This window comes from Symsagittifera roscoffensis, chromosome 7, assembly GCF_963678635.1.
Source record: "Symsagittifera roscoffensis chromosome 7, txSymRosc1.1, whole genome shotgun sequence".
Taxonomy (NCBI): Eukaryota; Metazoa; Xenacoelomorpha; order Acoela; family Convolutidae; genus Symsagittifera; species Symsagittifera roscoffensis.
Genome location: NC_087068.1, coordinates 53,356,070 through 53,367,982, shown reverse-complemented (window position 1 = coordinate 53,367,982; position 11,913 = coordinate 53,356,070). Strand labels below are relative to the sequence as shown.

The 11,913-nt window shown below is 36.0% G+C and overlaps 1 protein-coding gene across 1 annotated transcript; it reads right to left on the bottom strand.

Annotated features, from left to right (window-relative positions):
* Positions 1–2,902: 2,902 nt before the first annotated feature.
* LOC134851514 (structural maintenance of chromosomes protein 2-like) lies at positions 2,903–8,933 on the bottom strand. The gene is made up of 3 exons (XM_063867638.1): positions 5,915–8,933; positions 3,693–3,904; positions 2,903–3,398 (listed from the first exon to the last, which is right to left on the bottom strand). Exons 1-3 carry the CDS (start codon positions 8,909–8,911, stop codon positions 3,092–3,094), a joined length of 3,516 nt encoding a protein of 1,171 aa, XP_063723708.1. The 5' UTR covers positions 8,912–8,933; the 3' UTR covers positions 2,903–3,091.
* Between the last annotated feature and the right edge of the window lie 2,980 nt (positions 8,934–11,913).

The window sequence follows — 11,913 nt, the reverse complement described above, 5'->3', positions numbered from 1 at the left end:
AGTTTGTGATATGCCAATTTTGGTAAAATTCAAAAATTGAATCACAGAAAAAATGTAAAACATAAGTATAAACATTTGTCATTTTTCGTCAACGTGGACAAAAAAACAATCCAGAGAAATTGAAAAAAAAAAACATTTAAATTTTCAACTAAAGCACACAGGAGATACATTCTGCAAAAAAAATCAGTGATGTGGCAACTAGCCGACAATCTTTAAGCAGGTATCAACTGAATCGAAAAAAAAATGAATTTTTGTTTAATTTTTTTTAAAAATCTTTCAAGTCCCCCTGCAAATAGAATTAACAACACTTAAACTTGCAACTACCATGAAAATTTTCTACACCACAAGCAAAATCCGTAGTGGCAATTTAGCTGACCACACTCCAGTGAACATGTTTCTCAATTCATTTTTCTCGGAGTTTTTGATACGGAAAAAAACAAGGTCCGGCCACGACTCCAACCCCAGACCTTAAGGTACAAAGACAACTGATTTACCTCCAGGCCAAGGGGGGAAGCAACCAGTAAGATGTTAAGAGAAGAGAAGTGAAAAAAGTCAGCTGTCGAGTCAGCAAGTGATTCAATTTATTTCAAGTTAGTTGTTAACTAGAAAAAAAGGCCATATTCCAGTTTGATAACGCTTGCTTATCGCAAGCGTAATCATTGAGTTTAAAACTATTTTCTCAAAGTCAGACCGCAAAACTATCGTAAAGAAAACTGAAAACCAAACAGGTTATCATAATAATTAGGAATACTTAAACGCACTCTCCTTAACAAAACAATGAAGCAAAGCATAAATTAAGTCTAAAATTCAACCAGAAAGCACATATAAAGTCTTAAAATTATTAGCCTACGTAATTTTACTAAAATTTTTATCATAATTCTTGATATAAAATGGATACGCAAAATTTAATTGTTTTAAATGAGAGTTTGGTTCTTTGTACTAAAGCACGATCAAATTTTCAGCTTAGTTGCGATAGATAACCATCATAAAAGACCAAAAATTATTTAGAACCCAGAATTTTTCTGGAGTTAAAACAAGATGCGTCATAAACAATACTCATTTTGAAAATGTTATATTAAAAATTGAGACGTCTCAGCAAGCTTAAAACATAGAAAAAATTGCAAACTACACCAAATGAATAGGCCCAATTTTGCTGAAATCTTGCCAGCTTTTTTCAAACTATTATTGATTCAACTTAACTGATTTTTTGATACGCGAAACAAAAAAATGAATTACAAATATGCAGAAAGCAACGAGTAAATTCCATAGAAGCAAAGCGGATATTTGCGATTCTAACATGAATCAAAATTCACGTTGAAAAAATGTCTTCTGCAAAACAAATTCCTAATGAATAGTCGTATAGTGTACTCTACAAACTATCGAGATCCCATTGTCGAAATCTTTCACAAGTTCGATAAGGTAAAATCAATCATTAAAATGGAAAAAACTGATTTTGGTTCGATTTTGAAACCAGATAAAAATATAACTATGAAGAATATTTCCAAATTGCGCTTCAAGTAGACCAAAAAATTATAAGCATAGATCGTAAGTTGCTTAAACTTTTTATGAGTGATGTCAAAAGTAAAATATATCAAAGCGTTAGAAACATGACGAAAAAATTATTGAAACAAAAATCAAGTTCATCAAAACTATTGTTAATTTTTTTTCAGTTCCGTTCACTTATCCGTGGAATTGAAAGCAATTCCACACATTACCCGAAAATAATTGCAGATATAGCAAAACTCAAAGTATCTATTTAGATGCAAAAAAATCTAAAACGGAATCTAAAAGACTTCCAGTTGAGCAGTTGAACTTAAATTGAGATAAAACATTTAGCTAAATTCATTACGTGACGCATTTGCAGACGGATGAAACTAAAATCACACAAAATTGGCATCAAGTTTCAGTAAATAGCGTTTAAAAATTCTTTTGAAGTATCTATCAATCTCTAAGTCAGCGTTGAAACCAACAGAGTTTGGAAAACAAAATTAAGAAAAAAATGAAGTAAAGCTAGGCCAACGCAATATCATGAAAACACATTAAAATGAAAATTAAGTCGAAACAAAATAAACCCTGAGCTCGGTTGCTATATATACAATTTTCAAAAGTATACATAAAGAATTAAGCCTGCAAATGCTACCTGAGCATTCGCCAAAAAATATCTCGAGTGCAACTCTGAGTAAACTTGAGCCGAAATTCAGAAAACAGAAAATAGCAATCGAAAACAGCTTGAGGAAATTTCTATGAAGATCCGAACAGGATTCCAACTTTCTTGTTTTCGGAAAAATTCAGATGTAACCTTTTTCTTCTGTCCTCCTCTTTCACGTTAAAAGTGTCATTTGAAAAAATAAAATGTTTCATAATTTATATTTTTGTTAAAAAGATTTCAAAAAAACTACACAACTCCCCGCCTCAAAAATTTTATTCGTACAAGCTACCAAATAAGTCGAAAAAAGAACGACCAAGTTGAAAAAACTATATTTTCAGTTAAACAACTGCCCGGACTAGAACCCTTGGCCTTTGATGTCTCAAGTAACTGCGTTACTTTGGCGCCAAGTAAGCAAACAAGCATAGGACTTGAATTCATTAACAGCCAAGTAACCGTCCCATGCGCGACTTCTGTCAACAAAGTAGTTAACGTGAAAAAAATAGTACACGGTTTCAGCTCAACTGCTTATCGCAAGCGTAAAAACACGATAGAAATTTCCTCTGACCTTGAAACCTTGCACTAGGCTTTAAATGAGCAAAACAATCCTATATTTTCGTGAGTTGTCACAGTAAAAGATGTTGTATGGAATTTCTTCCATACAAGTCATATAAAACACACTCACCTATTCCTCTCTATAAATCCACCTCCGCCTTACGGCAGTTCAATCAGGGTTCTTCCAAAACGGTGCTCAAAATAATTGTTACAAATACTCGCCAACATTGATGACAAATTTTACAAAAATTATCATTCAAATCAAACTCAAAATTCAAACTTAACGTAATCTACACTTAATCACAAAACAATGTTAATCCACACAAAGGAAAAATTAATCAACGACAAAATCATAATTGTTTTATAATCAGTCCAACCGCTTTTAGCCCTTCAACGCTTTGCTTGACGCGTTACAGTACTGACGCCTTCCACGAAAGCTGTTCGGAACAATACATTCGCGTTATTGAACAGTCCGTCTTTAAGAGAGACGACTATAAATTGCGAGGACTGAAACTTCGTAGCAATAAGCCGTCCTATGTTCTGGGTGTGACTAAGATCCAGTGCTGAGTCTATCTCGTCCAGAATGTACAATGGCGCCGGGTTGAATTTGAGCATGGCTAGGATGAGTGAAATTGCGACGAGTGACCTTTGACCTCCAGATAACTCAGTCAGACTTTCCTTCCAGACTGTGCCGAACCTGAGATAAGAACTATGCTTAATGCTATAAATGATTAAAATATATTTCAAGAAATGGGCATCATTTATTTAATGTTTACAATGCTTGGTCGAATTTCTTATGCATTTAGGCCGAATTGAAAGAAACTTCCTTCTTAACTAGTCTCAGAAGATTACATTATAACTTTTTTTTACAAAATTAAAAAAAAAAACACTGATCAATTCATTTTCATAGGGCATTCTCGAGAAAATAATCACTTCAATTAACGCCAAAAACACTTGCGGCTACTTTGATTGACGATTGAAAAAATTCAACCTGCAGCGGATCTCCAGCCCATCCAATTCCGTTTGACCCGCCGGGGTTTTCAACTCGGCAAAAGCGTAATCCAGAAGAGTGCTGAGAATGACTCCGAAGTCCTTGTTCACTCTGGCTATGGCCTCTTTCAGCGCCTTCCGCTTCTGCTCATCCAGATCTGCCATCGTTCGCTCCAATTTCGCCTTGTCTTTCAACACCGTGTTCTTTTTCACCTATTTATAAAATGCTCCATTAATAAATTCGTTAAATATCTGACGATAGTTCCGATCAACCGTACAGCCCCCCCCCCCTAGCATGTCCCCCTAGCCACATAATAGTTTTGAAAATTAATTCTGTATGATGAATGCATTTCGAATAAACACACAAATAAAATTAGTTTCTGGTTTCACAATTTTCATGTATGATTTGAATGTTAATAATTAATTAACTAAATTGTTGTATTTTCAATAAATTGACTCTCATAAAACTGTAAATTTTGTATAAATCTCGGCTATACTAAAAGTTATTTCCTGAAAAAACCATATCCCCCCTCCCACCTAAATCGATTGGTACTGTACGATTGATCCAGATAATTCTCAATTCTGAATGATTGGAGTATTTTGAATGCAATCGTAATTAACAGCTACCATCAATTTTACAATGGTAAATTTTTGCTCCAATAAAATTAAGTTCCATAGCAGTAAAAGTGTTCGATTTTAATTATAATTATAAGGGTGATATTTTTTCAGTTTTCTTTTTAACCTAAGGTTGAAGGCATACAATAGCTATAACTACTCTATTATAATTATGACCGATGTTCAAAATTGGCTATAAACAAACTATTTCACTTTTTTGCTTACCTTATTTCACAACTAGCATCAATTTAGCAATGGAGATTTTAGCTCCAAAAACGTCACTTAACGGAATTGCATTAAAAAGTTTTCATTTTTTCATTTTCATATTTAACGGAAATTTTATCCTAAACTCAATCCTCAAACTCTTTCCTGCATAATTCAGTTTATTCACACTAATTATCGCCTTTCAGCACCTTTCTCTTCTGCTAGTCCATATAACAAGCTTGATTACGACCTTAATCAAATTCAATCATGCGTAATTGAAATTCTATCTTAAATTTGAGATAAGCCTGATATGGTGCAGCAATATATCGTGCCAAAATTTTAAGTACCCGGGTTGAAGTTGTGGTTTTATGATCAGACGGTCGCGACCAAGCTTTGGTATGCTCTGACTGCCGGGACCGAAATTGGATGTTTCCAGACTGCCGCGACCAAAATTGGATATTTCAGAATGCCGCGACCAACAAAATGTGGTATTTCTAGACTGCCGCGACCGAAATTGGATATTTTCAGACTGCCGCGACCAACAAAATATGGTATTTCCAGACTGCCGCGACCGAAATTGAATACTTTCAGACTGCCGCGACCAACAAAATGTGGTATTTCCGGACTGCCGCGACCGAAATTGGATGTTTTCAGACCACCGCGACCTAAATTTGATATTTTGAGACTTTGCGGACCGAGGCAATGTTGACGCGACCGAATGAAAGTTAACCGCGATATATTCAAATTTAAATTTTTCTCGTTGGGTGGACGAGTAATCTCTTAGAGATTCAAACCCCTGATAACCCAAAGGGCCTCCTCCAGAAAACCTTAGACCCGTCCAGATATAACGTTCTTCAATTTATGCTAGTTGATTTAATTCATTGTTTCTTTTTTTAAAATAATTGTATATGGTTCTCAAAGCGTCTTCGGCGTTTTGAAAACCACACTTGGGCTTGATCTCTGGTTACTCCCGCATAGACTCAGTCAGTTAGCCCCCAATCAGTTCTACTGATGATAGAGAGGCTTCAAGGGATGGGACACAGTTAGTAAGAGCAGTAACCGGAAAGTGAACAAGTTCAAATTTTATTTTTGAAACCGAATAGGGATGCCTACGACTAGCGAGTTTCAGAAATTTTGAGTCATGAATTTGAACTATTTTCTTACTTAATTTGGTTTTATACCGACTACCGAACAATCATTTTAAATATTGATGCAGAGCTTGGACCTTATGTCATTAACCTGTCTAGACAATGCCATGAATCTGCTGCTTTATGTTCATTCACACTTTAATATTTTTTTTCCAATGTTTTCAGATATATTTTTCCCTTTCTTTGAAGATCTCAAATTTCGTATTTCATTTGATAAATTTGATCGACAAAAACAAATTCTTAAAATTTCACCAACCTTAAGCTCCTCGCAACTTGTCTCCGCCTCTTCAAGCATACTCATCGCTCTCATGTTTACCTTCATCGAAAGCGAGTCTTTATCCTTCTGAAGTTTGGCCAAGTTAGCCCCAATTCTATTCATATCAGGCATGGAAAAATCAAATGCCGAATTAGCTTGTCCGAAATACATACACTCTTTCGCTACCCAATCGTTTTTGTTTTTCAGCTGTTCGATTCGTTTCTTGGCATCTTTTCCCGCTATTTCAATCGACTCTAATTTATTTTCCATCTGCTGTGCTTCCAACTTATTAGCAGTTATCCTGTCGGTTAACTTTTGCATTTCTTTGTACTTTTTCTCCAACTCAAGATTAGCTTTTTTCAACGCTTCTTTCTTTTCATCGTAACACTTTTTCGCTTCAAAACTTTCTCCTTTCGCTTGGTTCAAATTTTCTCGCGCCAAATCGACCTCTTCTTTCAGTTTCTCTGCCTCTGCTTGTTTAGTTTCTAACTCTTCTTCATTCGAAACGATCTCTTTTTCAATCGCACTAATTTCAGCTTTCAAGTCCAAAACAGCGGCCGACATTTTATCATATTCAGTCAACACATTCTGCAGTTTAGACGATGCTTGTTTTTGGCGTTCGATCGATTTTCTCATCTCGTTTTGCTTAACTTCTGCTTCATTTTCAATCATCTTTTCCAGTTCCGCAATTCTCATTGCCGAGCTCTTAGCCAACTTTTTGTTTTCGTCCAAATTAGCCAAAATTTCTTCCAATTCTTTACGCAAACTTTCAACTTCTTGTTTCAGAATTCCAGTGGAACTATTTTCCAGCCGGACCTGCAAAGTCTGAAGTTCCGACTCTAATTGACGTTTCAGATTTTCAAACTCTTGCGCCTTTTGTCCCAATTTTGCCATCTCCTCTCGAATTTCATTTAGTCTTCGCTCAACAACAACGTGTTTGTCTTGGAACTCTTTTAAGGCAGAAACAATCGCAATCACCGATTCTTTGTTAGGCCTGGAACCGCCTCTCAACAGTCCGTCAGGGTTGAAACTATCTCCTTGGGTAGTTACTACAGGGGTTCTCACTTGAGAATCATAACACACGTCTTCAGCTTTGTCCAAATCATTGCAGATCAGACTATTACCCAGAGCAAATTCCATTGCATTTTTAATAACCTTCTCAAACTCGACACATTCCAAAGCGTGATGAACATTTTCGTCTCCAGCGATGCTTTTCGCTCTTCTGACAATTTTTCCATTACATACTCGACCGGATATTTTATTCAGAGGGATGAAGGTCACTCTGCTTTTCAGTTGGCCAATTTTTAACAACATTTCCGCTATTCTATCATTGTCAACGATCACGTTGAACAACTTGCCCTCCGCGGCGACCTCGACTGCTAGTTGGTTTTCCTTGTCCTTAACATTAAAAAGGGTAGCTAGGACGCCTTTGATTGACTCGTTTTTAAAATTACCTGCCGGATGTCGGTAGCTAAACTGCAACCGCCAGTCTTTCGCTTTCCAACTTTCAATTTTGCTTCGCAGCTTGTTCGACTCGATTTGCAAATTACGCGCTTCGGTATTCAGACTAGCAAAAGCTTCTTCGTCAAATCCGAGTTTAGCCATCTTGGCTTTGATTTTCTTCACCTCGTTTTTCAGATAATCGATTTTTTTCTCATCATCGCCACCAGAAGCAGTCATATTATTCAATTCTCGTTCTTTAGAGGTCAAATCAGTTTTGACCTGTTTCAGTTTACGTTCTAGTAATTCGATTTTCGAACTAGCTTGTGACTTTTCCGTATTCGCTGCATTTAGCTGCTCATGCAAGGAGACCGCTGCGCCTGCTTCGTTTGCGTACATTCCCGATTTCGCGGCCAGGACCAGATTCTGAGCAGCTTCTACTTCTTTCTCTGCCTCATCTTTTTTTATTTGAAACGCCTCTGCATTTTCGCTCAACGTTGGTAAACTTTTCTGACTTTTCTCAAGATTCGATTTTTCCGTCTTGATAGTTTTCTCAATCTTGACAACTTTCTTGTCCAAGTCTTTCATTTGCTTTTCACGATGTTCGAACTCGCTTGAGGCTTTCGCCTCGGCATTTCTAGTTTCGTTCCACTTGACTTCCAAATCTTTCAGAACCGAATTGCGTTCCGCTGCTTGTTGCTTTTCCAACTCTTCGGCCTCGAACGTCAAAGTGTCAATCGATTCCAAACTTTCCGTTATGGCATCATTTATTTTTTCAATCGCCTCCTGTTGAGCTTGAACTTCGTCTGCATTGGATTGTGCCTTTTGATCACATTGGTGATACTGATACGCGACTTCAAGTTTGGTCAAATGTTCAATTTGACGAGCCATGTCTTGGTATTGCAAAAAAGACGCTCTTTTCTCTTTCAAACTGCTCAATTTCGGCATGATTTCCTCGGTCAAAACATCCGTTATTTGTTTCAGCTTTTCTTCTTCCTTTTCAATTGTTTTCTGCGCTTGTTCACGTTTGCACTCGTACATTCGAGTTCCAGCGGCTTCTTCGATCATCGATAAGATTTCAGGAGGTTTCATATTTAACACTTTCGTGATTCTTCCTTGCATAATCAGAAAATGAGGATTGTTCACATTTAATTGCACGCTTCGGAAAAAGTCAACAACCCGCTGATTGGTTGCGTTTAAACCGTTAATCATGTATTTATTTTTACCGTCGACAACAATCTGCCGAGAGACTACGATTTCTCGCTCGTTTTCATAGCCAATCGGACTTAGAGCTCGGTTAGAGTTGTCAAACGTGATTGAAACGGTAGCTCTTGTAACGCCTGCGCGTCCGTTTTTGTACACCAAATCGCTCAAACCAGTTGCACGTACATTACTCAAATTAGAGATTCCCAAAACGAAGCAAATAGAGTCGAGGATGTTGGATTTCCCAGATCCGTTCAGTCCTGTGATTGCGTTGAATTCTGAGTCGAAAGGTCCGATTGTCGTCCTATTTGCGTAAGACTTGAACCCGTCAATTGTGATTTCCTTGATGTACATATTGCCTAGAACAATTCACCGACCTTCTGAAAATCACTTTTAAGAGTTATTACATCAAAGATGGACATTGGTTAGAAGGCACTCAAAAAATGAGGTATGAGAAAATTAGTGATATGTCAATAAGCCGAATGTCCATTAAATCGAAAATAAGATAACCATTCCAACAAGCCAAAAATAAATATTGCTAGGCAGCATAACAGATGGTAACTATTGTTACACAATTCAGCTGCAATTTAATTAATCTGACGTAATTTCGGCTTCAAGATATGGCGGTTTTTTGAACATACACCAAGAAAATTTGACATGTCATTAAGCAGCTGCATAAAAACTGCATATATTGGAAATAAGATTTGCATCATTTGAGTGCAGTCTGACAGCACTCAATTACAGGGTTCGTAATTACAAATTTTTCTAAGTTTTTCATTCAAGTTTTTTTAATACAAATTTTGAAAAACCATAAAATTTGGGCATTTTATAAAAGTTCTTTGAAAAAAATTAAAATGAACTAAGAAATGCCATCTGGGAAACTAAAAGCAACTGCGCAGTCGCAATTAGACGCAAGATTTGCAGCTCCTGAGAGTACTCTCGTAGTACTCAATTACAGCGTGGGGAATTTCAAACTAAAAATTTAAATTTTGAAAAAACCATATAAAAAACGTCATATCTCGAAAATTACAAAAAGTTGAGCAGTGTTATTGGCAGGCAAAAATCGGAACCCTGAGAGCACTCTGACCGCCCCAACTACAGGGTTACAAATTTCCAAATTTGATGATTATTTTGTAAATTGTTTCTAGAAAATCACAAAAAACGTCATATCTCGAAAACTAACAAGATTTGAGCACTGATATTTGGAGGCAAGATGCGCGACCCCTGACAACCTGAGGAGAATACTCTGACAGCCCCACTAAAAAAAATCAAAAAAAAGTTATAATTTTAAAATTACAAGGATTTGAGAAGTGAGATTTGGAGGCCATATTTGCAACCCCTGAGAGTACCACGACAGCACCCAACTACAGGGCGAGAATTTCAAAAATTAAGAATTTTTTAAAATTTAATTTCCAGAAATTTTTGAAAAATCTCTCGAAAATGGCCATATCTCATCAGCTAAGGATTTGGTTATTCATATACGGAGGCCAGAATCACACAACCTGGGAAAACCCTGAAAGCATCCAACTATTAGGTTGTTAATTTCAAACTTGATGAAATAAACACTGAATTTAAACTGGAAAATCGAAAAAAAAATTAACCATTGCAATATATGATATAGTTTAAACGTGAAAAAATTCTATCTTTAAACATGCAAAATTATTAAGCTTCAATATAGGAGATAGCTGTCACTCGCATTTAAACATAGAATAGATAGATGACGCGTTTGGGATATCGAATCCTGCAACTCCAGGTTATAGTTCGTTATTTTATAAAGGGTTTGAACAGCAACAGTTAATTGAACGACAGATCCGCATATTTGATACGGCTTTCATTTATAGGCTGAGAAATGTGTGTTCAAAAACAAAAACACACAAAGCCAGGGCTGTTTCAACCAATTGCGATACAATGTTCAATTTGAAATTATGTCGAAAAAATATCGCTAGCTTTAAATAAGCATTGAGGACAATTAAGCGGCAACTAAGAATTTTTGAAGAAATTATTTTAAGATTGAATTTTTTTAGATACAACCAGCCCAATTTGAGAAACCTGGATAAATAAATAACTTTTTCATTTCGCTCGGAACTCTGAAAATTAAAATCCATTTTTAAACCAGAAGTCATGCCGTTTTTTCGTGTCATTTGAATTTGCCTTGCTTAGAAATGAAATTGAGCTACGAAAAATCAAAACACGAAAACCCTAATTTGAGCGTGAACAAGTTTTAAAGTTTTTTAAAGAAAAAGTGAACACGAAGTGACCACCATACAACATCATGGTGGTATAAATCAAAATTACTTTCAATTATGAAAAATAACTTAAATCGCAGGAAACGTCCGTGCCGTTGCAACTAAGCCGACAAAAAACAAGCAGACAAACGAGAGGATTCGAACCCAAATTAGAGGTCGTGGCCAGATTTGAACGCAGGATGTTTGCCGTTCAAAATGAAGATGTTACTTCTGTGCCAAGCGAGCAGATGAAGAACTGGAATTTGAATTTTTTTATTAAGCTATCAAAAGATTCACTGATTCTGTTAGACAAGTTGTTAACCTGAAAAAAAACTAGGTTCCGGTTTAACAATGATTGCTGATTACAAGCGTAATGAACATTGTTCCACAAATTCAAATAAGTCTCATTCAAGCTAAAAATTTTAGCGTCGCAGTATATAACTTCGCTTAATTGCTTTAAATAAATATGAGCAAAATAAAACAGCATTAGAAATAAAAAGTTTTATTTGACATATAATTTAAAGCATTATGTACATTAAAATGGCAATACCCATTACATCAAGTTCTCGAAAAACAAATTTTAAAAAATGGAACGATAAATTGAATTTAAATTTCAGATGGGCTCTGCAAATATTGTATTTTTTCTATTTCGATAATGTCGAAAACTTGAAATTAGCATCACTTTTCAATACCAACATCAAATACATCGTTATGATTCGATCCAAAACCGTGAGCATTTTTCTACAAAATCTGAACTCAACGCAGTAGACAATTCAGAGGGGTTCATTACATTTATTACAGAAAATAATCAATACTTATCGGTTCATCGACATTTTCAATTGACTGACAGGATTTCAATAAACAATCGGAAGTTTTGATCCAAAAGCAGTGGCTTCCATTGCTAGTATGACGATCATCTACAAACCATTACTCAGCAGTGCTTTGCTTCATTTCAGGAAGGGTGGGAATTGAAATTTGGAATTCAAATGGAATTGAGTAAAATTGGAATAAAAATTTGAAGCAGTATGCTAGCTTTTGGCCAACGGCAGGGCACCTTGAAGTAATTTTTGTTTGCAGTGGAGTGGAGGCTACTTTAAGGACGGCTGAGTACAGAATACAGGTGCTAGTGCA